This window comes from Physeter macrocephalus, chromosome 15, assembly GCF_002837175.3.
Source record: "Physeter macrocephalus isolate SW-GA chromosome 15, ASM283717v5, whole genome shotgun sequence".
Classification (NCBI taxonomy): Eukaryota; Metazoa; Chordata; class Mammalia; order Artiodactyla; family Physeteridae; genus Physeter; species Physeter macrocephalus.
In genome coordinates this window covers 2,556,366-2,583,898 of record NC_041228.1, presented here as the reverse complement: position 1 = coordinate 2,583,898, position 27,533 = coordinate 2,556,366, and the positions used below count along the sequence as shown (strand labels likewise).

At 46.8% G+C, this 27,533-nt stretch overlaps 1 protein-coding gene across 17 annotated transcripts in view; it reads right to left on the bottom strand.

Annotated features, from left to right (window-relative positions):
• PTK2 (protein tyrosine kinase 2) overlaps nucleotides 1–27,533 on the bottom strand; it is a 262,791-nt gene that overhangs the window by 34,225 nt on the left and 201,033 nt on the right. For 13 of the 17 annotated variants that reach the window (XM_028500330.2, XM_055091097.1, XM_055091098.1 and 10 more), the window contains 6 exons: nucleotides 27,001–27,101; nucleotides 25,243–25,358; nucleotides 24,290–24,390; nucleotides 21,070–21,159; nucleotides 18,318–18,522; nucleotides 5,586–5,697 (listed from right to left, as the gene is read on the bottom strand). In XM_028500330.2, the coding sequence (XP_028356131.1) occupies nucleotides 5,586–5,697; nucleotides 18,318–18,522; nucleotides 21,070–21,159; nucleotides 24,290–24,390; nucleotides 25,243–25,358; nucleotides 27,001–27,101 (725 nt within the window). Of the gene's footprint in view, nucleotides 1–5,585; nucleotides 5,698–6,115; nucleotides 6,205–6,243; nucleotides 6,394–18,317; nucleotides 18,523–20,108; nucleotides 20,652–21,069; nucleotides 21,160–24,289; nucleotides 24,391–25,242; nucleotides 25,359–27,000; nucleotides 27,102–27,533 lie in introns of those variants that run through there. The other 4 variants (XM_055091093.1, XM_028500348.2, XM_055091101.1 and 1 more) reach the window with 4 other exon arrangements.

The window sequence follows — 27,533 nt, the reverse complement described above, 5'->3', positions numbered from 1 at the left end:
TTCACATCCAGAATACAGAAAGAACTCTTAAAACTCAACAAGAAAGTGACAGTGAGCAAAAGATCTGAGTAGACACACAGAAGATATACCAATGGCCAATAAGCACATAAGAAGATGCTCAGCACCATCCAGCATCACGGAAATGCAAACCTGGAGGCTCTCCTTTCTGCTCCTCACCGGCTGGGAGCACGTGGGTAAACCAGCCGGATTCTTTTTCCTCATCTATAGAACTGGGTTGACTTGGAGGGACCCTGAAGTCACTTCCAGCTCTAAAATCCTCATTGTATGACACGAGAATTTAAAGTTCAGAGCAAAAAGAACGGTCTAGTCTGAAATGGAAGATAAGTCAATAAAGTCTCCTAAACCTGAGGGATTTAACAAAGTGGAAACTCAGGTCTCTCCAGGCGAATAAAGACCAGAATTGAAGGAAATAGACTTGGGGCCCGGCGAGCCCAGGGGAGGAAGGAAAACGCCTCAGTGCCCGTGTCGCTTTCCCGTGGACACAGGTGGTCCTGGATGAACACACACCTCGCTTCGGCTAAGTGCTGAGTGAGTCTGAGTCTCGAAGCAGTGTCACCCCCCCTCTGCCTGGAATGCGTGCCGCCTCCTGTCCCAGGTCCCCCGTGTCACCCCTCCCTCTCCCTCCTGACACAGAAGCATATCCCCTGCTCTCCTCCGAGCACGTGCACTGCAGCTACCCCTGCACTTGCTCCCGCCCTACTGTGCGGGCCTGTTAAGCCTCTGAGGGTGGGAAGGCTCCCCGACCCCTTTAGCCCTGTCGCATTTCAGCCCCCAGGTGCAGTCTACTCCAAACTTAACTAAATGTGAGGACGGATCCCCAAGACCCCCCGAAAGAGGGAAGGGCATGAGGGGGAGTCACGGGCTTTGCTTGTGTGCTAGGGTGGCAATTTTGTTCCATGACCCTAGGGACTACTCTTCGGATTTATATTTTTAAAGGTTTCATTTGAACAAGTGGTTAAAAAGAGGCAAAAATGTTTGACTATCTCTGTACTCTGACATTTCAGTGGCAACAGCCATTTTAAAGGTGTGTGTTAATATGTATGCATTACCATGGTCGTACGGCAAAGGCTTCCTGGAGTCCAAGTATGGGAGGGTGCAGACCCAGGAATTAGGACAGTATTAACAGCTATCTGACAGGTGGACAGCTGTGCCTGCTGGCTTGCACTTTGGAGGTGGCAGGTAAGTAACACAGGCAAAAATAAGAACTTTTACTCAATGTGTCCTATGTGTAGAGCTAGGTGTTGTATGTACAATCAGAAGTCTGAGAGCAATGGTACAAAGAAGTATTATCACCCCATTTTACAGAGGATAAAACAGAGGCTCAGAGAGGTCAGGCGATGCGAACAGGCTGCACAGCTGGTAATGGCAGAACTGCCCGCCTCCAGAGACTGCTGTGCTGTGCTGCTACTCTACGACAAGCACACTGTGACTCACCAAATGAAAGGGGAATTACAAAAGGAACGATCAAAGAACGGCAAAATCTCCACAGAACATCCTCCAGTGGCTCAAATACTTACATGGGTAGCAAACGGTAACACTTGTAAGGTTCCATTTCAAAATAAAGATAACAGATAAAAATATAAAAACATGTCTTACAGAAGATGAAACTACTGCACCAAGAATACCACAAAATGGAACTTTGTTAGCCACCCGCTGTGGAGAGCACGGGCGTACTGCTAACAGTTCTGTTTTCCTCCTCTACAAGTACGGACTCCGCGTGGCGGCCAAGAGGGCAGGCCAGGAAATGGCCAGTGCTGGGCCGGGGCAACTTGCCCACCGTGCCTCGACAACGAAGTGGGGACAGGGCTGCCACAAAGATCGAATGAGCTGAGCTGGACTGAGGCATCCAGACGTGTCGCCTGCTACTAAGTACGAGTTAGCAGGCTGACTGCGTCTCTTCCTCAAAGGCAGAAACTTGGATTTTCATGAAGCAAACGATGGAGCTGGGGGAGTTTTTGTCGAAAGCCTCCCAAGTGAGGAGGAAGAAAAAGGAAAACCCAACACATCCTACACTCGTGGTCCTCAGCTGGATGGCAGTGCCCCCGATGGGGGCCTAGGGTACTGAGAGCGCACTCCTGCTGCCTGCAGGGCCTGGCACTGAGGGTGGCAGGCAGGTGGGAGGGAGAGTGGGGCTGAACAGCAGGGCCTGTGCTACATTCGCATCTTTCTCCACCTTACACAGGTAAAACGAGAACAAGGAGCCCTGTAGTCTGAACCGAGAACCAACTCTGTCTGACATACAAACACAGATGATATTTTGCATAGTTTATCAGACACTGAACTTTCCAGAAGAGCAACTACTGTGAATACTGATGGACAATTTTACTTTGTTTCGTTTGAACTTTACCAAGATTTTTCACCCTTCTAGAAAATCACATCATCAAGACGAATGAGATCCACAGTCAGTTGTGGCTGCAGGGTCTGCGAGTGTAGCTGCTGTATCCAGGGCGAGCCTACCACACACAGGTGCGGGCACTTGGCTCCTCCACCACACCTCCCAGCATAACTATACCGGAGTATTTTATACAGGTGTGTGCATAATGCTATTAGAAGTTACTTTTATTTCTCCTGTACAGTTCACAGTCTCTTGGCTGTATTGGTATGTTGAAATTATTAAGTCATTTTATAACCTATGTATTTTATCTCAGGATTAGTAAATGGGGCATTATAAAATATTTTTTATATAAATGGAATGCTGGGTCTGATAAGGGCTGAGAAACGCTATGCTGAGGCAGCTATTCTCAGGACCCCTTTACATTCTCAGAAATTACTGAGGACTCCACGAGCCTTTACTTATCTGGAATATATCTACCAATATTTACATTATTAGAAATGAAAACATCCAGCATCTGCATATATATACTAATGTAGGTGATCTTATACCCATTAAATTTTTTTTTTTTTTTTTGGGCCGCACTGCGCGGCTTGTGGGATCTTAGTGGGGTCTCAGTTCCCTGACCAGAGATTGAACCTGGGCCCTTGGCAATGGAAGACCTGAGTCCTAACCACTGGACTGCCAGGGAATTCCCTCTACCCATTAAAATTTTAATCTGGGGACTTCCCTGGTGGAGCAGTGGTTGAGAATCCACCTGCCAATGCAGGCGACACGGGTTCGAGCCCTTGTCCGGGAGGATCCCACGTGTCGTGGAGCAGCTAAGCCACAACTACTGAGCCTGTGCCCTAGAGCCCGCGAGCCACAATTACTGAGCCCACATGCCGCATCTACTGAAGCCCGGGTGCCTAGAGCCCGTGCTCCACAACAAGAGAAGCCACCACAATGAGAAGCCTGCACACCGTAATGAAGAGTAGCCCCTGCTCGCCGCAACTAGAGAAAGCCCACACACAGCAACGAAGACCCAACGCAGCCATAAACAAATAAATAAATAAATAAATGATTTCAAATCTAGGGGCTGCCAACCTTTTAATTTGGGGATCAAAGAGTAAATATTTTTTTTATTTGGTCGCGCCGTGCAGCTTGCAGGATCTTAGTTCCCTGACCAGGCATTGAACCTGCACCCTCAGCAGTGAAAGCGTGGAGTCCTAACCACTGGACCGCCAAGGAATTCCCAAAGAGTAAATATTTTAATCTTTTTGAGCCATACTGTAACGGAACAACTCAAGTCCGTCTGTGTAGAGGGTACCCAGCCATGGACAACACACGAGCCAAGGGGGCAGTTCATGCGGTAAAACGTTCATCAACAGAAACAGGCAGTGGGGTATAGTCTGCTGACCCATTCTGAACGGTAGAACCATCTCTGACTACAGAAAAGAGCCTCAAAATATACACGTTGAAAACATCCTAAAGAAAGAAATGTGAGGATGTTTAAAAATTTAAGCAGAACTCACCTTTGTTCTGTAAACAAAGAAGCCTAACCACCTCCATCTCCGCCCATGAACTTAATATCATAGGCTTCAAAACTCAGCCATGTGAAAATTATTTTTTTTGAAAATTATTAAAAATCATACAGCTTGAGATACGTAATCATGCTTAGATGGAAAAGGTTAATTCTGTGAGTTTTAGGGGAATGCTGTGCACAGCATTAGCACATCATTTGTGCTAATCACCAACTATGTAGAGTTCCTTACACTCCTGTGACTAAAAGAAGTGCTGTGAATGCATTATCTCATTTGGTCTTCACAACACCCCTAAGAGGTGGGGAACACTAGTACCCCACTTCACAGATGAGGAAAGTGAGGCTGGGAACAGGCAGGTAACCCACCTGGTCATCAGAGCCACCTGTGAACAGATCCACTTGGTTTCCAGGCCTGAGAAATTAACTTCAAGACCCTCCGGTGCTGGACCCTTCCTCAGTAGTTAGTGAGGAAACAGGCAAACCCGTGTATACAAGGTGGAGGCCGCAGATGCTGGGGTGCATAGCTTTTTGGTGGGTAGCTAGGGACTTCGTTGTTGTTGTAACACGAGGAGAGACACAGAGAAATGTTGTGGTCTCAGCACTAACCAGCTCATAGTAACACCGACAGAACAGACCACAGGCCCTCCTCCTTCTCTGGGGCTCAGTTTTCCCACTGGTGGAGGAAGCCAGACCACAGAACCCTTCACCTCTAAAATTCTGAAAAACCGGGTCAGTCACCTGTGTTCACTTTCTATGTGTAATAATATTTACTGTAACAGTTTAAAACAATGGCCGAGAAAACAGATTTCAGGCATCATGATTAAAAAAATGGGTACAATATTTAAATAGCACTTTTTGTTAACAGATTTCTGAACATTTTTCAAAAAGAAAATGAAGTAAAGAATTGTCAGAGTTCCTTTAATATATTTTTAGCTAATCAAATATCAAGTAGCAGGTAACTATTAACTGCAAAAAAGCCTATTATCTATTTACCATCCAGAAAATGATCTGAACTGGATTATTCATGGCAAGTAAGCCACTGTGTGAAAATACCATCCTGTCAAAAGCACAAGGAGAACAAAGAATCCTCATCTGAGGCGAGTGTTTAAGGGCCAGCTGTGTCCAGCTCCCGCCCAGCTGAGCAAGAGGGGAAGGCCAGAGGATGGAGCGCAGGGCTGGGATGCTGCTGGCAGGCCTCCCCACGCTGACAGCCCAGCCACTGGCCACGGATGAGAAAAAGGCAGAAAATGTGCACCAGGTTCTCAGCAAAACAAAACCAAACCCAAAAGGAACCGAGTCAGGTGGAAGTTGACCCCTTTCAAAATAAAGCAAAACGTAAAGCGTTCTCGGCTTGGTTATAGTCTATCTGATCATCAGGAAGGTCCCTGACACCAGCAGAGAGAAACCTCCCTGAGCCGGGCATGCTCACTTAAGTCTGATGATGGGGGCGGTGGGGGGAGGGGGGATTGGAAGGTCAGGCCCAATCCAATCACTCATGATTTCCAACAGCTCAGAGCTGCAACGCAAATTAGGGAAACGGGTGCACGTTGGGGTGGTATGCGGCAGTGCGAACAGGGAACAGAAGTTGCAGTGATTACTCTTAGAATAACCCGCTATTTGGTTTTCTCCCCACAGACAGCAGCTGCCTACAGCATAAACCTCCCAAGTTAGTAGGCATAATGCCAGAGATGGGGTGGGGGCCTTTGCTACCTTGGGTGGTGCTTCGTCGGACCCTCCGGAGTCCCAGGACACTGTGACCTGCCTTCTGGACTCCATCCTCATCCGTTCTTCTTGCTGGACCTTCTCTTCCTCCAGGATTGTGCTAGAGAGACAACACAGTATGTAAGGGGAGCTGACACCGGGGGAGCTCGCACACACCAGACCCCACCCTGACGTACCCGAGGAGCCCCGCGGGGTGGCGGCAGACGCCAATAAAGAAAGGGAAAGAGGATCGGGTTTCTAACTTCACACAAGGACTCCAGAATAGCCTTGATGCAAGGGGCGCAGCCTCAGGTAAGGGAAGGACAGCTGGCAACACAAGGAGGAGCTGGGGAACCAGAGAGGGGCCGGAGGGACGGTCTGGACGCCTGTTTCCTTTAAGCAGCAGAGTTTCCCGAGCAAACCCCGAGCAGTGTTCCACACAGCACAGACCCAGCCCCCACAGTGCCACCACATCAGCACAGCAACCGACCAGACAGCCATGCGGCCCAACGCTCCCCAAACGGCTCACGACCTCCTACCAACTTTCACTTTAACCGGCACTTTGCCTCGTCAGGAAGGAAGGAAACGCAACAGTATCTACAGGCACTTCTGAAACTCCTGCCGGCTTGAAACTGGCAACTCCGCACGGGGTCACGCGGCTACTTACCCGCCAGGCTGCTCAGGGCTCTGCACCTGGGCTCTGGGCCATCGCGGGAGCGGCCACCGCCCTCTGCTGCCCGCCCGCCCGCTGCCCCGCCGCCGCGTCCTGGGGCTTCCCAGTCCCAGCCTCCTGGTGGAGGGCAGCAGAGAACCTCCCAGCGCCAGCAGCTCATGAGAGAGTGAGGTCAGCGGCCCCAGAGCCTTTCTTTCTAATCTGGGAATCCGGCTCGACTGTTTCCAGGAGACATTCCTGCTGCCTGGAGGCGAGGGCAGGCTGTTTCTCACGCAGCTGCACTCATGCAACTTACAGCAGCAGCGGACTCACAGAATTCATCTCGTAACTGCCCTGAGTCAGCAAGCCCTTACTACAGATGGGAGTTTTGTTTTACATTTTTTTAAGGAAAGGGAACGTTTCCCTCCATGACCACATCAGCACTTTAGAGAAAAGCAACCCCCTCCTCAAAATATGATTTCGTTTTTCTTCTCCCTCCATCTAGAAGATCATGGCTGAGAAAACAGCACAACACTTTAACAACAGTGCAGGCTCTGGCGGCACCCTCGAGGCTGGCCAGATGCACGCCGAGCCAGGGCTGTCGGGAACCTGGCCCCAGGTCCCACGATTCACAGGTCAAGTGCGTGCGAGAGCCTGTTTGCTTGGCCTTTGCCCGCACTAGGCTGAGAGCTGCCCCTTTCCACGCGCCCAGAACTAGCACAGACCCTGGACCACAGTCTGCCTTGGTGATGACAGGAGAGTGAAGCCACCATCAGCCAAGCACGTGCACTGGCTGGTGAGGAAGACTGGTCACCACCTCCCCATGCCTCACAGGGGACGGGTGCAGGCTGCCGGGAGGGAGGCCGCGGGGAGCAGGGGTTCAGATGGCCCCCTGGCCTGAGAGAGGCCTGCCTCCGATTAGGAGCTTTCCAGCGCCCTGCTCTCAATCACCTGGCCCTCAAAACAAGTAACAGACTCCAAGTCAGAATTTCCAAAAATTGCGTAGTTTTAAACAACTGAAAAGTCCATAACAATCAGGAAAAAAATCAAGTAAAAAAAACTGTCCTTATTTCTAACTTCTTCAAATCATTAAAATAAAGGCAAGCTATGAGAAGGCCAAGCGTGACATGTTCTTTAAGGCAATGGAACTCTATTTTAAATAGGTCTCACGAAGGCAATTTATTTCACATGGGCTGTTTTGTGAACTGGGCCACCCTGACCTGAAGGTTACTGCTCCCCGCAAACACCTCCAAATAGGTCATGGGAGGGCCCTCGCATAAGGAGACCCTCTTGGGCTCCACCTGCCCTGACCCTTCGCCCACACTCACTGTTCTCTGACCACTGATTCACCGTCTGAACCCTCCCTCTCGGCCCTCATCACCTGCTACCACTAAACACGGAACGCAGGGGGGTAAGCGGGAAGCGAGTTCCTCAGTATCACACCAAAAAAAATAACATGTCAAAACGCTTCGGAGAAACCATAATTTGTTGCTCAGAGTAGTGCAGAATATGAATAACTCATGAAGTATCTGTTTTTACAATGGGAAGGCTCTTCCATAGATGGAGTAAGAGTGCCCATGGAGACAGTTCTGAACTTTCCTCTTTACAGCTGCTGAGGAACCCAGAGCAAAAAACTGGAATGTGCAGAGTGTCAAGGAGGTCAAATTTAAACATATTTTCCCAAAGTCCGAGTATTTTTAGTAGCAATACATTCTGTTTGAAAGCTTTGAGCTGCCTAATGTGAACTGGCAATGAGCCCTCATGCTTCTTCCTGGGATGGTGGTTTTTAAGTCTCAAACTCACCAGAGATGAAACTATAAGAGCTCATGAGACTTTTCATTTAACAAACGTTAGAACATGTAAGAATCATTCTTTGTTTATCCACGAGCCCCATCTAGGAAGAGAACTGGGAAGAGGGGAAAGGAGTATTTATTTAATGTTAGTTTTATTTTTTATCACTACTTCCCTCACTTTAGGAGAAAAAGTCATCGAAGTAATCAATTCACAGTAAAGGACATAAAAACTTGTAAGCACGCGTCGACTTTTCTCGGCCTGCGGCACTCCCCTCCCTGTGAAACCTGGTCTCCAGGGCTCCACAAGCTGGTATGGAGAGGTCTCATTAAATTTCCGTTCTGGGGCAACAAGATGTGATTTTACTTCTAAGGTATTTTCATGGAGAGCAATAAAGTGGTCTAATAGTGTCTTCGTTTCCAGTACCAAGCTAAGATTCGGAAGCAAATCTCCAACACGGACAAGATTTAGAGTGGACAGGGGCGATCAGTCCAAGTGGGTGACCAGCTGTTCCCACTGTCCCAGCAGAAAGGGCACCAGCTATGAGCAGCACCTTCACTGAGCTGGGCAGCTGGGCCCATTTCAACTTGTGTCCTCCTTCATAAATGAGAACGATACTGCCTGTCCCATCCACTGTTAGGATGGAGAAATAGAGTAGGCGAAAAAAACCAGTAAGACTTTTAAGTAAATGCTATCTAGTTCTGTACTTTTACCTGCCTTATTTTTTTAAAAAATCTATTTCATTTCTGTAGCATTTTTCCTGAGAATGATTATAGTAATACTATTCTTTTCTTTGAAACTACATTTCTTCTATGCTTGAAAAACTTTTAAAAAAAGGATTGGACTTTGATCACCTAAACATAATACTTTAATGATGACATCACAAAATTTGCTTTGGACAGAAAGTCAGTCTGGATTCATAGCTACTTAGGCTAATTTGAAAAACACCCAGGGAAAGAGCAGCAAGAAACTGGATGAAAAAAAAAAAGCCAAAAAGCCACGAGGGAAATGGCTTGTTTTGGCAAGTTCATGGGAATGCCAGCTTTGAAACACGATCTCTTCTAAGTACCCAACATTGCCTCACCACAAAGGAATGGAGCTGACCCTCCAACAACCCCCCTTGGTATCTTTGCAGAAAACAAGGCTTGAGACAAAGCTGGGAGGGCACCACTGCCCTGGGCAGTGACCAGTGCTGCAGCACACGCCTCCCTCCTTCTTCTCTTATAAACACGCACAGCAGACGGAACATCTCGCTTCACGAATACAACAAAACTGCATCTCTCTTTACTTATCATGTATCTCAAACTGCAGGAAATAACGCACTTTGGTTATGGTGTTACACATCTCAAAATTATTTGAAATAAAGTGATTTCTACTAAATCTTACTTTAGAATGGTGACCTCTTTGTATTTCTGGCAAGTTCGAGAAGCTCCTATTTAACCAATCCTCTTGAAGATAGCAACTACGGACTAGGACAGAAGAAACAGCCCTGTGACAGCACAAAGCAGTTAGGCTCTGGAGGGAGCTGCCACTCGGAGGAAGGGAACGGCACTGGGTGAGTCTCCAATTTAATGGCCACTAGCCAGAAAGCCAGCCCCAGTCTTACTGGTTTGAAGAGCCAGAGGACTGAATTTGGGTCACCACAGCTGGTGGAAAGTGAGGGGGGAAATCCCAGGAAGAAGAGAGCCAGGGAGGGGTACCTCAAATTCTCAGTATAAATTCTGCTTGAATCACCAGCTGACCCCTGTACTATGCACACATAGGGCAGGCTCCAGGCAGCCCAGCTGAGGCTGAACTCAGCTGAATCGGGATTCGAGCTCACAGAATGGAGGGAGTTTGCAATGTGAGACCTGCCAAGTTAGCTGCCTGCTAAAACCAACCAACCAAACAACCACTCTTCAGAGGAATAATACTGAATCCAGCGTTTCTGCAACCTAGCAGTCACAATGTCCATGACATAATCTAAAATCACTTGATGTACAAATAAACATTAAAATGTAATCCACTCTCAAGAGGAAAAGAAATCTAAAGGAAGCTGACTCCAATGGTGACTCAGAAGTTGTAATTAGCAAGCAAGGACTTTGAAGAGCTATTATTATATTCAAGGACATAAAGGAAAATTTGGTCATAGTTAATGAAAAGATAGGAAATGCCAGCAGAGAAACAAAAGGTATAAAAAAGAGCCAAATGAAAATTTCTAATGAAAAATAAAATATCTGAAATAAAATCTCCACAGGATTGGATGATCAGTGGGATGGAGATGAGAGAAGAGTCAGGAAAGTTGAAGATAAATCAATAAAAATTATCCAATCTGAAGAACTTAGAGAAAAAAGACTGGGGGAAAACAGAAAAAGAACAGAGCCCCTGGAACCTGAAGGACACTATCAAAAGATTTAACATACATGGAACTGGAGTTTTAGAAGAGAAAAAATGGAGCGGAAAAAATATCTGAAGAAATAATGGTCAAGGACATACATTTACAGATTCAAGAGGTTCAGTGAAGCCCAAATATGATCAATACAACAAAACCACACCCAAGCACATCCTAGTTATAAACTGCTGAAAACCAAAGCTAAAATCATGGAAGAAGCCAGAAAAAAATGACACATTACATACAGAAGAGTAATAATTTAAAAGGCCAGTGACTTCTCATTAGAAATAACACAGGCCAGAAGATAATGAAAGAAAGCTTTAAGGTGCTGAAAGAAAGAAAGAAAAAAAAAAAAAAAAGAAAAAGAAAAATGCTGTCAACTCAGAGTTCTATATCCAGTGTAATGAAGTTCAATTCATTTTCAGATTTAAAAAAAAACAAAAACAAAAACCCAAAACTAATCAACAGGCCCACACCACAAGAAATGTTAAAGAAGTTCTTCAGACAGATGGGAAAACCAAATGGAAGAAAGATCTTTAGGAAAGAATAAAGAGCACTGTATGGGGTTAAGTATAAAAGATTTTCCCCTTACTTTCCTCAAAATACTATTAAAAACACAAAGTGTAATCTTATTTTATGAGGTTACGATCATATATGAATATAATATACACGACATCTAGAACAAAAAGGACTAAGGTGGTGGTAAATGAAGTTTCCACATTTTAAGTGAAATACAATTATTAACTCTAAGTAGATGGTGCAAAGTGAAAGATGTATAATGTAATACTTGGAGCAATCACTAAAAATATAATGCAAAAGGTATTTCTAAAATGCAAATTTGGGGGGTTGAGAGGAAGAGGTGCAGAAGGTAAGCCAGTGGCTTCTCAGCACCAAACCCTCTTCACTGAGAACCGACCCGCTGCCACGGGGGCTGCCGCTCCCTCCCATCTAAGCTCGGGTGCCCGGAGACTGGGCTGAGTCGGAGCCAGCGCTGCTCCACTCGTTGCCTGCATCCCTGCATCCACCTCGCTGCCATGTCCCTCTGTAACCTGAAGAGGGACGGGCCACCTACAGCCTCTGCCCCTTCACTGTCCAGAGGGGAGGACAGACATTCATGTCTACTCCACTCTTCCACCAAGTTGTCAGGGATAATAACCCTGGAGACAAATTTCAGGGAAGGGGAATGAAGAAGAACTAGAGAGAGAAGGAAAATGGTGCCAGAAACAGGACTGAAGGGAAGGAATCACAGCAGCTACCGGATGAGTCTGAGGATTTCACTGTGGGTTCTGAGGGTGACCTTCAAATAGTAAATATGTGGATTACAGCTGAAGTGTGAACTTCATCTAGTCAAAGTCCTCTCTTACAAATAAGACAAGGGAGGGGAAGCGAGCAGAGTGCGGAGAACTACAGGGGGCGGAGGCAGACAGCAACCCATTCAGTGGGGAGGGGCATACGGTGATAAAGAGACTGAAAAAAGCAGTCGTCCTGGACTTCAGAGAAAAGGGCCCAGGATCTTGGATCCACCCTTTGTTAGCTGCACAATCTGGGCAAGTCATAGGGTTTTTCTGAGCCTCAGGTTCCTTAAGTGAAAAGGGCAACAGTACCTCACCCTTAAGAATTATTGTGAAATCAGTAAGGTAATCACGTGATTACCATGTAAGTACATGGTAAGCCATGTAAGTACAAAGGACTAATTTTTATGAAATTTAAGTTTAAATCTCACCGGAAATTTGTTTACTTCACATAAAACCAAATTCTGGAGGTGAAGCTAAAGTAGAGATGCACCTGTAAAGGTCTGAACGTCTGTGTGCGGGGGGGGGTCCAATGACGGGCAAGAGCTACCCGCAGCTAAGAACAGCTATGACATAAATTTGAGTGGAAACAATTTAACTTTTACATTAAATTCCCATGAAATTTAGATTTACTATTTACTTTTTATTACCGGGAAGACTAAGGTCCCAAACCAAACAAACATTTTAAGATGTAAACACAGGGGTAATTGAGAAACAGGTTACTCTTCTAGATGACACCAAGACCCAACAGGACGGCAGTGAGAAGGAAAATGCCGATATGATGACGAAGGAGGAATTTAGACACCACCTTTGAAAGGAATTTGGGGAGCAGATACAAAACCACTTTAAAAGCACAGCAAAGAAGCACAAGTAACCTCATGTTATTAATCAAATCTAGAGTTCACATTTTAGGATAAAAGAAGAATCAAAAAGGACTCAAAAAAACACACAAACAAACAAAACAACCTGTCCAAGGTGTCCATAAGACATCTACAAAATGTCAAAAAGATGTGCCTCGCGTTCTGGTGTCTGGATAATAATAGCTACCCCTTTTACATCTGAAGAACCAGTTTTTTTAAACAGTAGCTGATCGTTTTCTGTACCTATTGCAGATGTTCAGAAAAAGCCTTGTTTTACTGCTACCACCAGAGCAGCCACCAAGTGTGTGTACCCACCACGAGCATGAAAACGAAATGCATTTGAGATGATTTTATCTAATCCTGAAAACTAGAGGACAGGTAGGATTTGTGATTTTGCTCTCCCAGGGAGGCTAAGTCACTCACCCAAGGTCAACTTAGGTCAAACAGATTTCTCAACGGCCAGCTTTGTATGATAAAGTTAAGAAGCAAACATGACGATATCAGGTTATAATAACAAACAACATCCACAATTCCCCCAGACCCAAGCTGGAGACAAGGCTATGTATCACAGGGACAGGACGAGTACACAGCAGGCAAGTGCGGACGCCGGCCAACGCACACTGGCGTGGCTTGCCTCTAGCTGCCTCAAGTACCCCTGGAGAGACTCAGCCTCGCCGAAAACTTCCACAACTGCTTGCCACTAACTCTGGAATTACAGAGGGCCACAGCAGCCAAATGCAACACACTCAAGATGTGACAGCAAAACAGCGATAACGCGTGGAAACTATGTCACCCATCAGAACCCCTGGGTGGGGGGGCCTCTGTGCCGAAGCCAGAGACGCTGCCATTCTGTTGGGGCACTTTCTCTGGTTGACACTCAAGCAAATGTAAGAGAACCAGCTGCAGGAATTCCTTGTCACAGTATGTGTTTTCCCCCTTTTCTTTCTTCTTTTTCCTTTTTAACTGAACAATATTAACAACTTGCCCACGAGTCGAAATCGTAATCAGAGTACTTACTAACGTCTAGCCATGGCTCAAACAAAGTGTAGAACGTGACAGTCGACAGCTTGTGTCCTGGACTCAGGTGAGCTTGCCTTGAATCCCAGCTCTGTGACCCCAGCTCAACTGCCTAACCTTAGTTTCCGTTCCCTCATTTGTAAACTGATGATGACGATATTACCTACATCTCCCAGGACCGTGAGGATTCAGATGAAATAATGTGTGAAAGTTCACGGCACAGGTGGGGCAACAGAAAGCACTCAGTCAGTGTTGGTTTTCAATGTTGTAATTTCTAAGGTTGACGGCAGAGGATGGAGACTGGCTCCTAGTGGACATGGTGTTGGTTTAAAGGGCTTCCTAAAGCGCTCAGGGTCAGAGGGCCTTCCGGGCAGACACTTACTAAGTCAGTGATCTTTAGAAAACCTCAGGTAAATTGTTTACATACCACTTAACGTTATTTTTTCTTTCTTTAACCTACCCTTCATATGTGAAAATGGCATGCTTAGAAACAAGGATCGATTTCCAAAGGTTTTTAAAAAACTATGGCTGGAGCAACAGGAGCTTTCATCACTACTGGGGACACTGCACTGGTGCATCCACTTTGGAAAAGAGGCGCTATCAGTACATAAAGCTAAAGCTGCGCACACCTGCGGACGCCTGAATACGCATCCACCAGACATTCTTGTACATATGCTCACCCAATGACACTTCTGTTATGTCCCTACAGCAGCAGTCTTGAGAGCCCCAAGTTGAAAAGTATCTGAATTTCCACCAATAGTAGAAGGGCTAAACTATGGTATATTCGCAAATGGGACACATACAGCAACGAGAGTGAAGTCCAACTACCTGAGTAACATGGGTGATCTCAAACTAAATGTTGAGCAAAATAAACCATAAACAAAAAAGTACACACTGAATTATAGAGTTTACATAAAGTTCAAAACCAGGCAGAACCAGTCTATGGTGAGTGGTTATCCCTGGAGGGGGAACAGTAATTGGAAAAGGGGCCTCTCGTGGGTCTCTGGGGTGAAGGCAGTGCTGTTTTCTTGTTCTAGATGCTGGTTACAGGAATGGGCCCAATTTGTGCAAATTCAGTGAGCTGTCTACTTCTTGGCATGTTTATATGTTCACATCTTTGCAGGTCAATAAAAAGTTAGAAAAATACAAAAATTAGGGTACAAAATTTAAATCAATAATTTTATTTATTACCCTCATTTGTCTAAAAGGGATTTAAGAAGCCACCGGTTAACTTAAAATGTTTCGCCGAGATAAAACTGACAATCTTTTCCTATAATGGCACGAACACCTTAATGACGCAGAGCACTGCTGGGAAACACTGTCCTTGAACATAAACTCCAAAGGGGCAAATACTCAAGAGGTTTTACTGCGGTCTCCTCGTCACAGTATCTACCAAAGAATTAACTGACTAGCTAGGGATTAAATGACTTTTCATTCAAAAAATATTCAGTGCACTCTTATAACATGTCAGTCACACAGTACGAAATGCTAGAGCTCATGTTATGAGAAATTTCCTATTGAGGAATTTCTCACACTTGCTACTAGGCTGCCCACAGGTTAACCTCATTCTCCTCAATGAGGCACATCTATGAATAAGGACACAGGATGGCAGGAGGACAGGCCCTGTGGTCACAGAGACTGACTCATCCCAGTACAACCCTCTGCCTAACAAGAGTCACCGAGCCACTTTTCTTAACTTACGATACAGTAAAAACAAGACGTGGTCCAGCCAAAGATGAGTGGAGCCCACAATAAACTGAGTCTATCTGCAGCATTTTCTCTTTAGATAGACAAGGAGAATGGGATTTGGGAACATTTTTAAGTGCCCTGGGGTAAGGGCTATCCAAAATTTATTACTTTGTTAGAATCTTGGATATAATAAAATTTTTTAAAAACTCAATAAAGAACATGTTTAATTACTTGTGATACATTGTTACATATAGATGTCCAAGCAGCTAGTGTATTATATTATAAAGTTACATTTTAGTTGGCTTATTTGGTAGCCATATTCTACATGTTCCAAATACAAAGTTAAACTCCATTTCTGACTAATACAAAACAGACAGAACAAACTAATGGTCAATAATCTGTACTAATTGTTCACAAGAAAGCACCTGTAGATAGGTACATGATGTTTTTATATGTGTGTGTGTATAAAATAATTATATTTAGTTCTAAGACTTCATCTGGGACAGTTTTTGGAGCTACTCCACCTTAATGCAACAGTCCTCCAGCCAGTGTCAGCATGAGTTTTGTGTGAGCTAAGCATGGACTCAGCAGCTGTCTGGTCCTCACTGGGTCCAGCTCCTGGCCTGGGGGTGTGGGCAACACCGAGGTGAGTATGACGATCCCTGTCCTCAAGGAGCTTCAGTCTAGTAGGGGATGAGACGTACTAGACTGTGAGCTCCTCGAGGGCAGGAAAAGTGTTTGGTTCTCTTGCCCAGTGACCAGCACCAGGCCCAGCTACGTGGTGCTCAGTGTCTGGGGAGCTGACTGGACTGGGATGCGGCCATCTGCGGCCCACAGGGAGAGCATGGCCAGAAGAAGCAAGAGTTGTGGACAGCCCATGGGCAGAGCAGGAGAAGAGGCTGAGGAAGACAGCAGGGCTGATTTCAGCAGGTGCGGAAGGAGGCCTTCCTGGAGGAGGCGTGTGGTTAGTTTGGCCACAGTGTGAGAAAGGGATGGAAAGACACTGGCCGTAACTCAAGGAGCCTTAAATGCTACTCTGGACGCCTCAAACTAACACAGGGGGTGCCAGGAACCCAGTGAAAGCTGTCTTGAGCGAGGGAGTTACTCTCCCACTTCGACGGTTTGGTAAGGCTGACTGATGAATTATGCGGGCCGGGGGCGGGGCAGGGCGGTGGGGAGAGCTGGGAGGAGGGAGTGGGTCTGAAGACACTGAGGTCAGGACGCCCAGCTGGTCAGCCGGCACAGGCGGGCGAGGAGTTACTGATGACTCCCGGATGCAGGTGGAGACAAAGGCCCCACTGTAACCTACACAGCTGAGGGGCAAGAGGCAGGCAAGAGGAGATGGGCACGGCTTTGCTTGAGGATAAACACGATGTCCTTCAACTGAAGACACAGGTCTGGGACTTGTGAGAAAAGGCAGACGGAGGTGGCGAGCGAAGCCACAGGAACAGTTAAGACAACCCACCAAGGAGAAGTACTGAGGGGAGGGGAGGAGGCTGTGGAGAGAAGCCGGCGGATACCCAGAGTGACGGGGAGAACGTGCCGGGGAGGCGGGCAGGTGGAGGGGGGGTTTCATGGACAGACTCTATCAGATTCTGAGGAAAGGCCAAGGAGGAACAAAAAAATTTATGAGCAAAACACGAAACGAAGCATGTTCGAAAACCAGCTCCAACAGGGACAGCAGGTATAACTAAGCTGCATGAGGATTAAGAACCTGGAGAGCTCCAGCTTGAAGAAAGCTGTCTTGAAAGACCTGAGGGGCCGGCCCGGAAGCGGGCCCGGAGGGGGAGCGTCAGGGGTGCCACTGTGCGGCCAACGGTGCCGACCCCCACCTCCTCGGCCGGCCGGACTTCAAACGCCGGGGGCAGGACTGTGTTTTGCTCACTGCTGGGCCCACAGAACCTAGCTTAGAACAGAGGAGACACTTAGCAAAACAGCTGCTGACTGGACGAAACTCTCCCACTTCTCACTAAGGCCCTGCTCCTTCCCGGAAACATTCTCCTTGGAGGAAACTCGTCAGCCGGGCAGGTGGCGCTGCCGGAGGGTAGGTGAGGCTGAGAGGGTTCAAGTGCTGGGGGATAAGGGTGGGCTAGAGGAGCTGCCGGGGGCTTTTGGACCCTGACATTTGGTAATTTTTATGAAAAAAGACGAAAATATAGCAAATAAAAAAACTCAAATAAAATCAGGGGAGTACTCCAAACATGAAACAGCACATTAAACCATGGCGTTGGCTGGTTGGTTATGTATTATACTAAAATATCTTGTTGATTAAAGTATTAAGTCTCAATCTAGACTTTAGTTCGACAAGCGTTTACGGAGCACTGGCCAGGTGCTGGTCCTAAGCTCTGCCCCAGGCCTACAGAAATGAGCAAGACGGGATGAGGGTCACCTGTCGAGGCCTCTGAGTCTGGCCACTTGCAGGTCAGCTCTGCGCAGACCCTCGGTGGTGGGGGGGCCCAGCACACTAAGAAGTCCGTGTGTTCCTTCCAGGGGAGTGGGGGCTGCTGGAGGTTTGGGTCTAATGGCATCGGCACGAAGTAGGAGTCACAAAACGGCAGCTGAACAGGTAACGCGGATATCTGAGCTACAACAACAGGAGCGCTGAGGAGGTGCCATAGGAGGGGCTATCTCTTGGGGGGTGGGGCAGATGAGGGAAGCTTCCTGCAGGAGGCAACCCTGAGCTGGGCTCCAAAGACTGAAGAGAAGCGCCCTGCGGGCAAGCGGGAGAAGGCAGAGGCGCTGGGTGCCTCTGGAGCAGAGGAAGGGGTGGTGTGGGGCGAGACTGGGGAGTGGGCGGGGACTAGACCACGCGGAGCCTGTGGGCTGTGCCACGTTGGTCAGCAGTCAGGGCAGAGACACCTGATCACAATTTGAAGTTTATTAAGACCTGAAGACATAATCTTCTTAAGGCTCTAACAATGTATAAATAAATACAAATCCATAAAGGAGTAATTACGTTTGCCCAAGAAACAGGTTTGCCTCAGACATACTGATAAAAGGACCTGCCAAGGAGAAGCAGCGGAGGCCTGCCCGCCCCGGCCCCGGCCCCGGCCCCGGCCCCCATCCTACCTGAGCTGAGCTTTGAGCTCAGTGAAGCGGGGCCGCCGGCTGGGATCGTAGGCCCAGCACTTGGTCATGAGGCTGTAGAGAGTGGGAGGGCAGTTCGGAGGCATGGGCAACCTCTCCCCGTTCTCAATGCGACCGATCACATCATTGTTCTTCACACCTTGAAAGGGCTTCACACCGTGCATCAGTATCTCCCACATACACACACCTGTGAGGCGGGGACGAAAACACAATGGTAAACTTAGCAGCAGGAGTGCGATTCCCACGTTTCAGGAATAACTTCATAGTTCGTATGAGAGAACCACCTGTGTGATTACAGGCACATCAGCCAAATAAAGCAGCATTCGGTTAGCTCTGTCATCAAATAAGAACAGGAATACTAATTTAGTATGATGCAAATGATGAAATAGTATTACCAAGAAAAAACCGATTACTTTTCTAAGAGGTTTATTTCTCTAAAGAAAGCTACACTAGAAAATGGCCCACCAGCTACAGTGATATTTCATAGCATAGCTTAGTGAACCAATTCAAAAAAAAGCTGAATGAATTTTAGATTTCCCTCCACTTTAGTCCAACCTGCTTATGATCACAGCAGCTGGCTTGAAGCCTAACAAAGAAAACCCTGCAACTTAAGTCTTATGCTTTCAGAATACTCAGATTCCTCTACAGATTCCCATCACTTGGCACTTTGGCCACTCAGATCTGCACCTGAACACGTTCCTTCGTGACTTGGCTTGTGCTGAATTCTAGATTCGATGCCTTTCATTTTCTTCTCCACCAGTTCTCTTCTTCCAGGTCCCTTTGTGAGTTTCCTGCGCTGCCTGCCCTGCCCCCTGGGAAGCTCCCGTCTAATCCACCGCAAGCGTGCCCCATACACCGGGTCCTGGGGGCAGAGGGGCTGTGACTGTCTTTCTGTATCTTCAGCACCTAAGATGCTGTGTGCCTCAGAGGAGGAAGGCATACCATTATGCCATTATATCACATTAATGTGAGTTAGATCTGAAATTAGCCAAAAGTCCAACAACTTCAAAGTAAAGAGTATATGACAAAAATAATGCCTTAGTTCTGCTTTTCTCACCAGAAATTATGGCAACATCATTAGTAATAACAACACTGGGTATCACTTCTTGAGACCTTCATATGTCTCTGGCACCTTTCCTTGAAATTTACACTATCCTTAATTCTCACACCTTACATTTCTTTAAAAACTGTATTTTATCAACTCTGAGATGCCACTGATTATAAGAGACACTATTATTTTATATTACCAAAAAGGGGGGGATATGCTGCCCACTAAGTTATAATGTGATCCTTTGTTACCTCTTAGAATTATTTTATTCTTACCAAAGAGCGGTTTTAAACTCATTCGGACAAGAAAGTAGCACCAATATGAACAAAACAGTCTACATGAGTGTAGGCGAGGACCCACATGACACGCCCCCCGCCGACTAACACCAACTGTGAAATGCCACTGATCTGTGACAGATCCTACTTCCAGAAATGTGAAAAAAAGGCACCTTAGACTCTTTGAAATGTGAAATCCTCTTGAGAGGACAAGTAACCTGCTCTGTGGGTCACAAAGCTGACAGGTAAGGTCTTGGGATCTGAAGCCAACTGGACTCCAGCACCTTCTCCAACCATGGCGCACCACTTCCTGTTTTACTGAACTCCTTCCTTTACCTGTTATCATATCAGTTAGGGCGCTAACTGGTTACTGAAAGTCAGCAGCAAGGAAGCAGAAGAAAAAATGAGAACACGTACTTCATGTATATAAAGTTATTTTTATTTATAGGAAAAAGAAGGTGCATAAACTTAACAGGGCATCTCCTGGGAAGTAGTTTAAAACCCGGCACAGAAAATATGCACACAGGACTATTCACAAGATCTACACGTGAGTGTCTCGACAGAAAGTGCTGGGAAAGCAGAGAAAGGGAGTCTATGTCTGGATGGCACACCTGCTACATGGGGCTTCATGGCAGAGCAGATATTTCAGGTGAATGAAGAAACTCTTTCCAACCTCTTCCTGAAGGTTAAAAAGAGTTTCAACTGGAGAAGAAGGTGTCAGGATGAGGTGTCCAGAAAGAAGGAGTAACACCAGGAAAGGGGGGCGGGGATGGAGTGTCATCCACACCAAAAAGGTGAGTGATTAAAAAATCCGGATAAGGTAGTGGAAGTACGGAAGAGTGAATGACAGCCACACTCTCGCTCCACCGGGGGCTTTGCAAGAACGCAGAGCAGGAGGACGACGACAGGGACGGACTCGGAGCAGGAAGGAGGGGACACAGCGGACACCAGAGCAGCAGCAGTTACAGAACACGAAGGCTCACGCTTCCAAGACTTGAGACAAGTCAGGAAGGGGTCAGATTCCAGAACAGAGATGAAGGGCAATCTTAGACATGCTGGATCTGGGGGCCACCACAGAACCGCATGGACAGGTTAACCATTTACGTCACTCACATAAAAGGAATGCCTGAGGCCGTGGAGACGGGAGAGAAGGGAGGACACAGCACCTCCCTGAGAGGGAGGCAGGCGGAGTGAGAAGGGGCTAGAGGCAGGACCTTGGGGCCTGCGGGCCACGCCTGGGCGCACGGCACACGCCCACGTCTGAGGAACCGAGGAGGGCACGGGCGAGCAATGAGGGAGGCCAGGCAAGGAAAGGCAAACCAACCTACAGACTCTGACAACAGACAGAGCTAAATCCCTCTCAGAGAATATGTGAACTGTAATTCTAACACAGAAGTTTTCAAATACTCACCAAACATCCATACGTCACTAGCTGAGGTAAAACGGCGAAAATTGATTGACTCTGGAGCCATCCATTTAATAGGCAATTTTCCTTTGGAAGCTAGAAGATTAATTTTAGAAAGTAAAACTTCCCTGTCACCTGCTTAGGAATCTAACAGTTAGAGCTAGCTGAGATTTTTAGTACCAAAACCTTTGGGAGAACTGCCTTGCACTCCCTGATGCTGGGTCATCTGGGGGTGACAGAGGAGAGGCGGGGAGCAGGGCGGAGGAGCCCCGGTTACCGGGGGGCATCAGCCCCCAGCTCAGCTGTGCAGGCTTCATCTGTAGGCTGGAGGCCTGGCTTTAAAGACGGCCTGGTAGCGACACACAGTCAATTCTCATTCACGGCAGTTACACTCTATAAAGTCGCTTTGAACACTGAACCATTGCTCCCGGGAGAAATGTGTACACATATATCCATACCTCACATAGATTATAACCTTAAACCCCAAAAACCTATCCTGGTAGGTTCTGACTTCTTTGTTAAATGAGGCATGGACGTGCTGCGGACCTGCCTGAGGCCCTGCTCCCCGCCCCGCGACCCCGCACACAGGGGCCACAGCTGGGGTTCCAACCTGCCCGACTGGCCCAGAGCCAGAGGCGCTGGCACCGCACGGGGCTGCCCCTCTCCTCACTGTCCACCAACCCAAACGGACACTTTGTCACTGCCCTGCGCACATCCACACCTGACTATGAACGCATCCGAGTGTGGATTCGGGAAGTTACAAGTCTCAGCAAGCAGACCAATGTGCAAAAATGGAATCCACAAAATATGAGGACGGACGGGCTGTACCACCACCTGGATGTGAAGAGCAGGAGGGGGCGACAGAACGAAAAGGACACTCTTAAAGGGAAAGCCTGAAACCGGCCCTCTTTAGAGGCCTAAAATCTTTCCTCTGTGCCACCTCCCTCAACATTCTTTCACCAGACACCAGCCGTCAAGGAGTCCTAATTCCAAAAGGCAGAAACAGTTTCTCAAATCCAGCGGAAGTGAGAGTGTGTGGCAGGGGGAGGGGCGGGGGGAGGAGGAGCTGCAGGCGCCAGGCGGGGACAGGCCCTGATCCAGAGGGCCCCAGAGCAGGGTGCCAGGCTCTGCAGTGCTGTCAGGGGCTGGACTTCCTCCTATAAGCAACGGTGCCTCTCAAGACTTTTAATCAGAAGACAGTTACATCTGTTTCATTAATTTTCTTCCACGTAACTTCATGCACCTTCATGACAACTGAGGTCAAAGCCTCTGATTCCCTCACAACAAATGACTCTCCAGCTGTGCTCCGAGCGAGGAACCCCTAACCCAGAGGGGCTGTTCTCCTGAAGCCTAGCAGGATCCAGACTTACTGACCTCTCTGAGATAACAATGTGTGAACTCGTCAGCTGCCCACTTTAAGTGCTGTCTAGATGATGTAGAGTCTTGGCCACCGTGCTGTTCGGAGTTTAGCCCTTTAGTGGAATTCTAGGGTTTGGACTAGTCAGGATGTGAGGTGATATGAAATGTATTTTAAAACAGTGGAAAGGTGGCTTGGTCGTTTTTAAATTAAATGACTACATAATCAAAATGAATAAACAACCAGACTTTTCCTTCCACATAACAAAGGATCAGGCTGTAGTATACAGAAAGCATTTGGACAGAGAACAGTCATCAGCTACAGTATAAAATGAAAAAGACTGATTTTGTATGTAAGATTAGGGCTCATTTTGTGACAATACAAAAATCAAACAAACTGAGCAAGAAACTGGCCTTTGTAAAATGGTAGTAATAACTAGAAAATATACTAAAAGCATAATATGGACTTATAATCCAAACCTTAGCTGAAGTACCAGGAATATGAAAATTAGTAATAATTTGAAGAACCAAGTCAATCTGATTCCAAGATTGGGAAAACTAAAGAAAAAAATCCCATCAGCTAGAGCTCCAAAGCTAAAGGATCAAAGTCTCTGGAGTCAGCAGACTGCAGATCTGTAAGTCCGGGGGCATGCACTGAGCCAGGGCACCCACCGCTCTGCTGGGAGGTTAGCCAGCTGTGTCTACGAAGTGGAGGACATCCGGGCTGATTCCAGCTTTTGGCTGCTAGAAATAAAGCTACAATGAACAAACACCAGTTTTGTGTAAATGTGAGTTTTCATTTCTCTGGGAGAAATGCCTAGGTGTGTAATAGCTAGGTCATATGGGAGGTGCATGTTTAGTTTTTTAAGAATCTTCCAAACTCTTTTCTAGAGCAGCTGTACCATTTTACATCTGCACAAGCAATTTGCGTTCTCTGTGGCTGCCAGCATTTTATGTTGTCACTACCGTTACTTTAGCCATCCTGACGGGTGTGCACGATACCTCCCTGTGGGCTCACTCTGCATTTCCCTAGTGGGTAATGTGCTTATGTGCCATCTGAATACCCCCTGCGGTGGAGTCTCTCTTCAAATCTTCTGCCCACTTTCTACCTGTGTCCTTTCTTTTTTTACTGCTGAGTTTTGAGAGTTCTATCTGTAGTCTAGATACCGGTCCTTTGTTAGATATGTGGTTGGCAAATACTTCCTCCCACTCTGTAGTTTGTCTTTTCATCCTCCTGCCTGGGTCTTCTGCAGAACAAAAATTTTAAATTTTGATGAGGAAGAAGCTATCAATTTTTCCCTTTTATGTATGTTTTTGGTGTCAAGCCTAAGGACTCTTTGTCTGGCCCTAGATCCGAAAACTTTTCTCCCATGTTTTTTCCTAAAAGTCTTGTAGTTTTATGTCTTATATTTAAGTCTATGATCCATTTGAGTTAATGGCGAGTGAGTTTAGGTTGAGGGTCATTTCTTGGCCAGGGATGACCAACTGCTCCAGCACCTTTGTTGAGAAGGCTGTCTTTCCTCCACGGACCTGACTGTACACCACTGTCAAAAATCAGCTGAGGGCTTCCCTGGTGGCGCAGTGGTTGAGAGTCCGCCTGCCGATGCAGGGGACGCGGGTTCGTGCCCCGGTCCGGGAGGATCCCGCATGCCGCGGAGCGGCTGGGCCCGTGAGCCGTGGCCGCTGAGCCTGCGCGTCCGGAGCCTGTGCTCCGCAACGGGAGAGGCCACGGCAGTGAGAGGCCCGCGTACCACAAAAAAAAAAAAAAAAAAAAAAAAATCAGCTGAGCGTATTAGAATGTACCTTTTTCAGAATTAAAAATCATTAAAGATCCTGAGCCTGCTTCTTATTTATTGCTCTGATTTCTTACCTTTGTAGTAAGTACTGTCTTCCATATATCGGGATAATCCAAAGTCTCCTAATTTTACACAATCGTTTGAGGACACCAGAACATTCCGAGCAGCAATGTCCCTGATAAGGAAGAATTTGGGACAATACATTTTAATACAAGGGAAAAAACCCACAAACTCATCTATATTATATAACGACATACAGGTACTTTGAAAGACAGCTTATATACAATACAAACAGGAGCTTTATTATACACTGAAAAAGAGAGATGCTTTTATTATTTTACTTCAAATATATTCCTTCTGGCAGATATTTACTCATTAATATGGTGATTACTACTCTGAATGATGGTGAAGAATATTCTCAAATAATGAAACCACTTATTAGTTTTCATGCAATCATATTGCCGGCTTCATTAACTGACAGACAGTATACACGACCAGGGTGTGTAACTCTACGGTTACTAAAAAACCTCATTAATAAAAGTAAAATGATCTTTGGAACACCTGTAAACGATTTTGCTGATGCAGTCCGTTTCAGTGCCGGATAACAAAACTCTAACACAATGCAAGCAAATAAGTTGTAAGGGCTTTAACTTGTATTCAAATGAGAGACACAGATTATGAATAGAAATTCTGCAGAAGGCCAACAGATGTCACTCCTGGCGCTATGGTGTCCTGGAAAGTCCCAGGACAGTATCTGTTTTAGGCCCACAGTGCCACGCAGAGGCTGTCTGCAGTATTTGTGGAAGGAATAATGGACCTGTTTCACACTCCACATGAGGAAAAACCCCTCAGACCCATGTGTTCCCACGCCAGGGCACGACACTCGGCTGGGATACGCACAGCAGGACATTTAGTGCCGTCCGTGTACGAGAGCTGGGGGAACGAAAGGTCTCAGGGCACAGCGAGAACCTCTCCCCACCTCCTTCCTGCTCAGAGGCAGCTCACCAGCTTCACGCCCGGGTCTCACCTGTGCACAAATCTTTTGCTCTCTAGGTACGCAAGGGCTGTGCTAAGCTGATAGGCATAGAGGATCAGAGATGCTAGATCCAAACTGTATTTCCTTACTTGCAGAAATGACCTCAGCTTTTGGAACAGTGACCGAAAAAGAAAAAAGAGAAAGAGTTAGTGTCAGAGACGAAAAACCAACAGTAGAAGAGCTATATTCAAAAACAATGCTGATCATTTCCAAATGCATTTTTATGAGAATGGCTTCAATTCTACCTTAATAAAAAAAGCATAATGAAAGAAACATATCAGCTCAGAAATTATGGTTAACCATTCTTTACTTGAGATCCAATTGCAAAACTGGAATCTTCATGATTCTAGACACATTTCTGAAAAAATACAGAAAGATGCTTCCAGGGGATGAATAAAGGCACAGTATAAAATACTGCCAGATAATGAGAGCTGGAGAACAAAAAGCTCCAGTTACCGTTCAAACAAGCCTCCTCCACAGCCATGGTCAGTCCACCTCCCTCAGACCCCCACCCCCCCATGCCCCGGGCAGACCTGAGCACAAGGGGATGAAAAGGAAGGGGAGGCAAGAGGTTCCCTCTCTGCCCCCAGGAAGTTCTGGGTGAAGAAGGATAAAACGGTCCCGTGTTGGGTATTTACGCGCTAGGCTTACTGGTCCTTACTACCGCTATCATGACTAATTCAGCTAAATGCTAATAATACAGCAAAGAAGGCAGATGAATTTAACACTCCAATCCTACAAAATCTCCTACATGAAGGAGAAATATTGATGATTTAAGCCAGGAGAATTAGCAAATTCTCCAAAACCAAAAGCAGAAAAATAGTGTGAACCAAAAAAATCCGTAAACACTCCATTTTATCTGGCAAGGCATGGTAGAGGAAGGAAAGACACCGGAGAGGCCCTCAGATATTTCACTCGCCAACTCTGTTACCCAAGCTGAAGACGACACAGCAATCGGAGGCGCCAGGCAGCGGCCTGTCCTCGGAAGGCAGGGCTGATGCCGTCACGAAGAGGACGACGGGCCCAAAGCACCCTCGGGTTCCTGATAACAGAAAACCCCAATTTTCATTAAAAGCAAGACTGTTTGGTGTCCTTCAAAGAAGAAGTAACGTGTATAATGTGTCAGAAGGTTAAACTACTAGGTTTCAGTGGCACAGAGTCATGTGTAGACATCTGGAAAGTCGCCGTGTTTGCCCGAAGCAGGGGCCCACAGAGCAGCCTGGACACAGACAGAGGCTGTGTGGCTCAGCAGGCCCGGGTGGGACCAGTGTCCAGGCGGTGGTGATACACCGACTAAAGAGCTTCTGTGTTCCAGAGAGAGTCAAATAAGGACATCTGCCCACAGTCTGTTACTCACGTTTTAAAAAGAAACTGTGACTCACATGAGTTGGTCTGAAAGACACTGAAAAGTGAATGCCCAAAAAGATGAAGCAACTGTTCTGATTTACGTAAATTCAGCCTTAATTTACCCAAACTCCACTAACGCTGCTTCTTTCACTCTCAAATCCCTGAGCCTGTTCTTCAGACAACAGCAACAGAGAGGGAAAAAAGAACCACTTGGTCACCTGTTGCTTCCAGTCCTGACAAATCCTTTGGATGGGAAGACACTCACTGCTGCCAGCACTGAGTTAGGGGATTACTTGGGAACTTACTGATGAAGACGCTCTACTCATATGCACTAGGGTGTATGTCGCGCACTTCCCCGCGGGGGCAGGCGGAGCAGGCGGGAGGCGGAGGTGGGGCAGGTACCTCTCCGAGCGTGCACAGCTCCATGATGATCCAGACGGGGTTCTCTGTGATGACTCCAATCAGCTTCACAATGTGAGGGTGGTCAAACTGACGCATCGTTACTGGGGGAAAACAGCGGTCCACGGTCAGTCTTCTGAAGATATTTCAGCTTCCTGAAGACCGGTTCAAATAAGACTCAAGGCATTTTAATGGGGAACTCCTTGGTGGTCCAGTGGTTAGGACTCGGTGCTTTCACTGCCAGGGCCCAGGTTCAATCCTTGGTCAGGGAACTAAGATCCCACAAGCTGTGTGGCACAGCCAAAAAATAAGAATAAAAAACCCTCAAGGCTAATGATGTGGCAACTGGGAATTCAATTCCACCAGTCAGGTCAGCTCACAAGTCGCCATAAAATGGCACAAAAAGAGCAGACCACGTGAGGCACAAGATGCCACTGCAGTGAACTTGTGAGCAACTTTACAGGGGGACATACTGTGAGAGTTAAGGGTTAAGAAAACCTCCTCTTATTTTCCATGGACAAATCTGACCTGGGGCT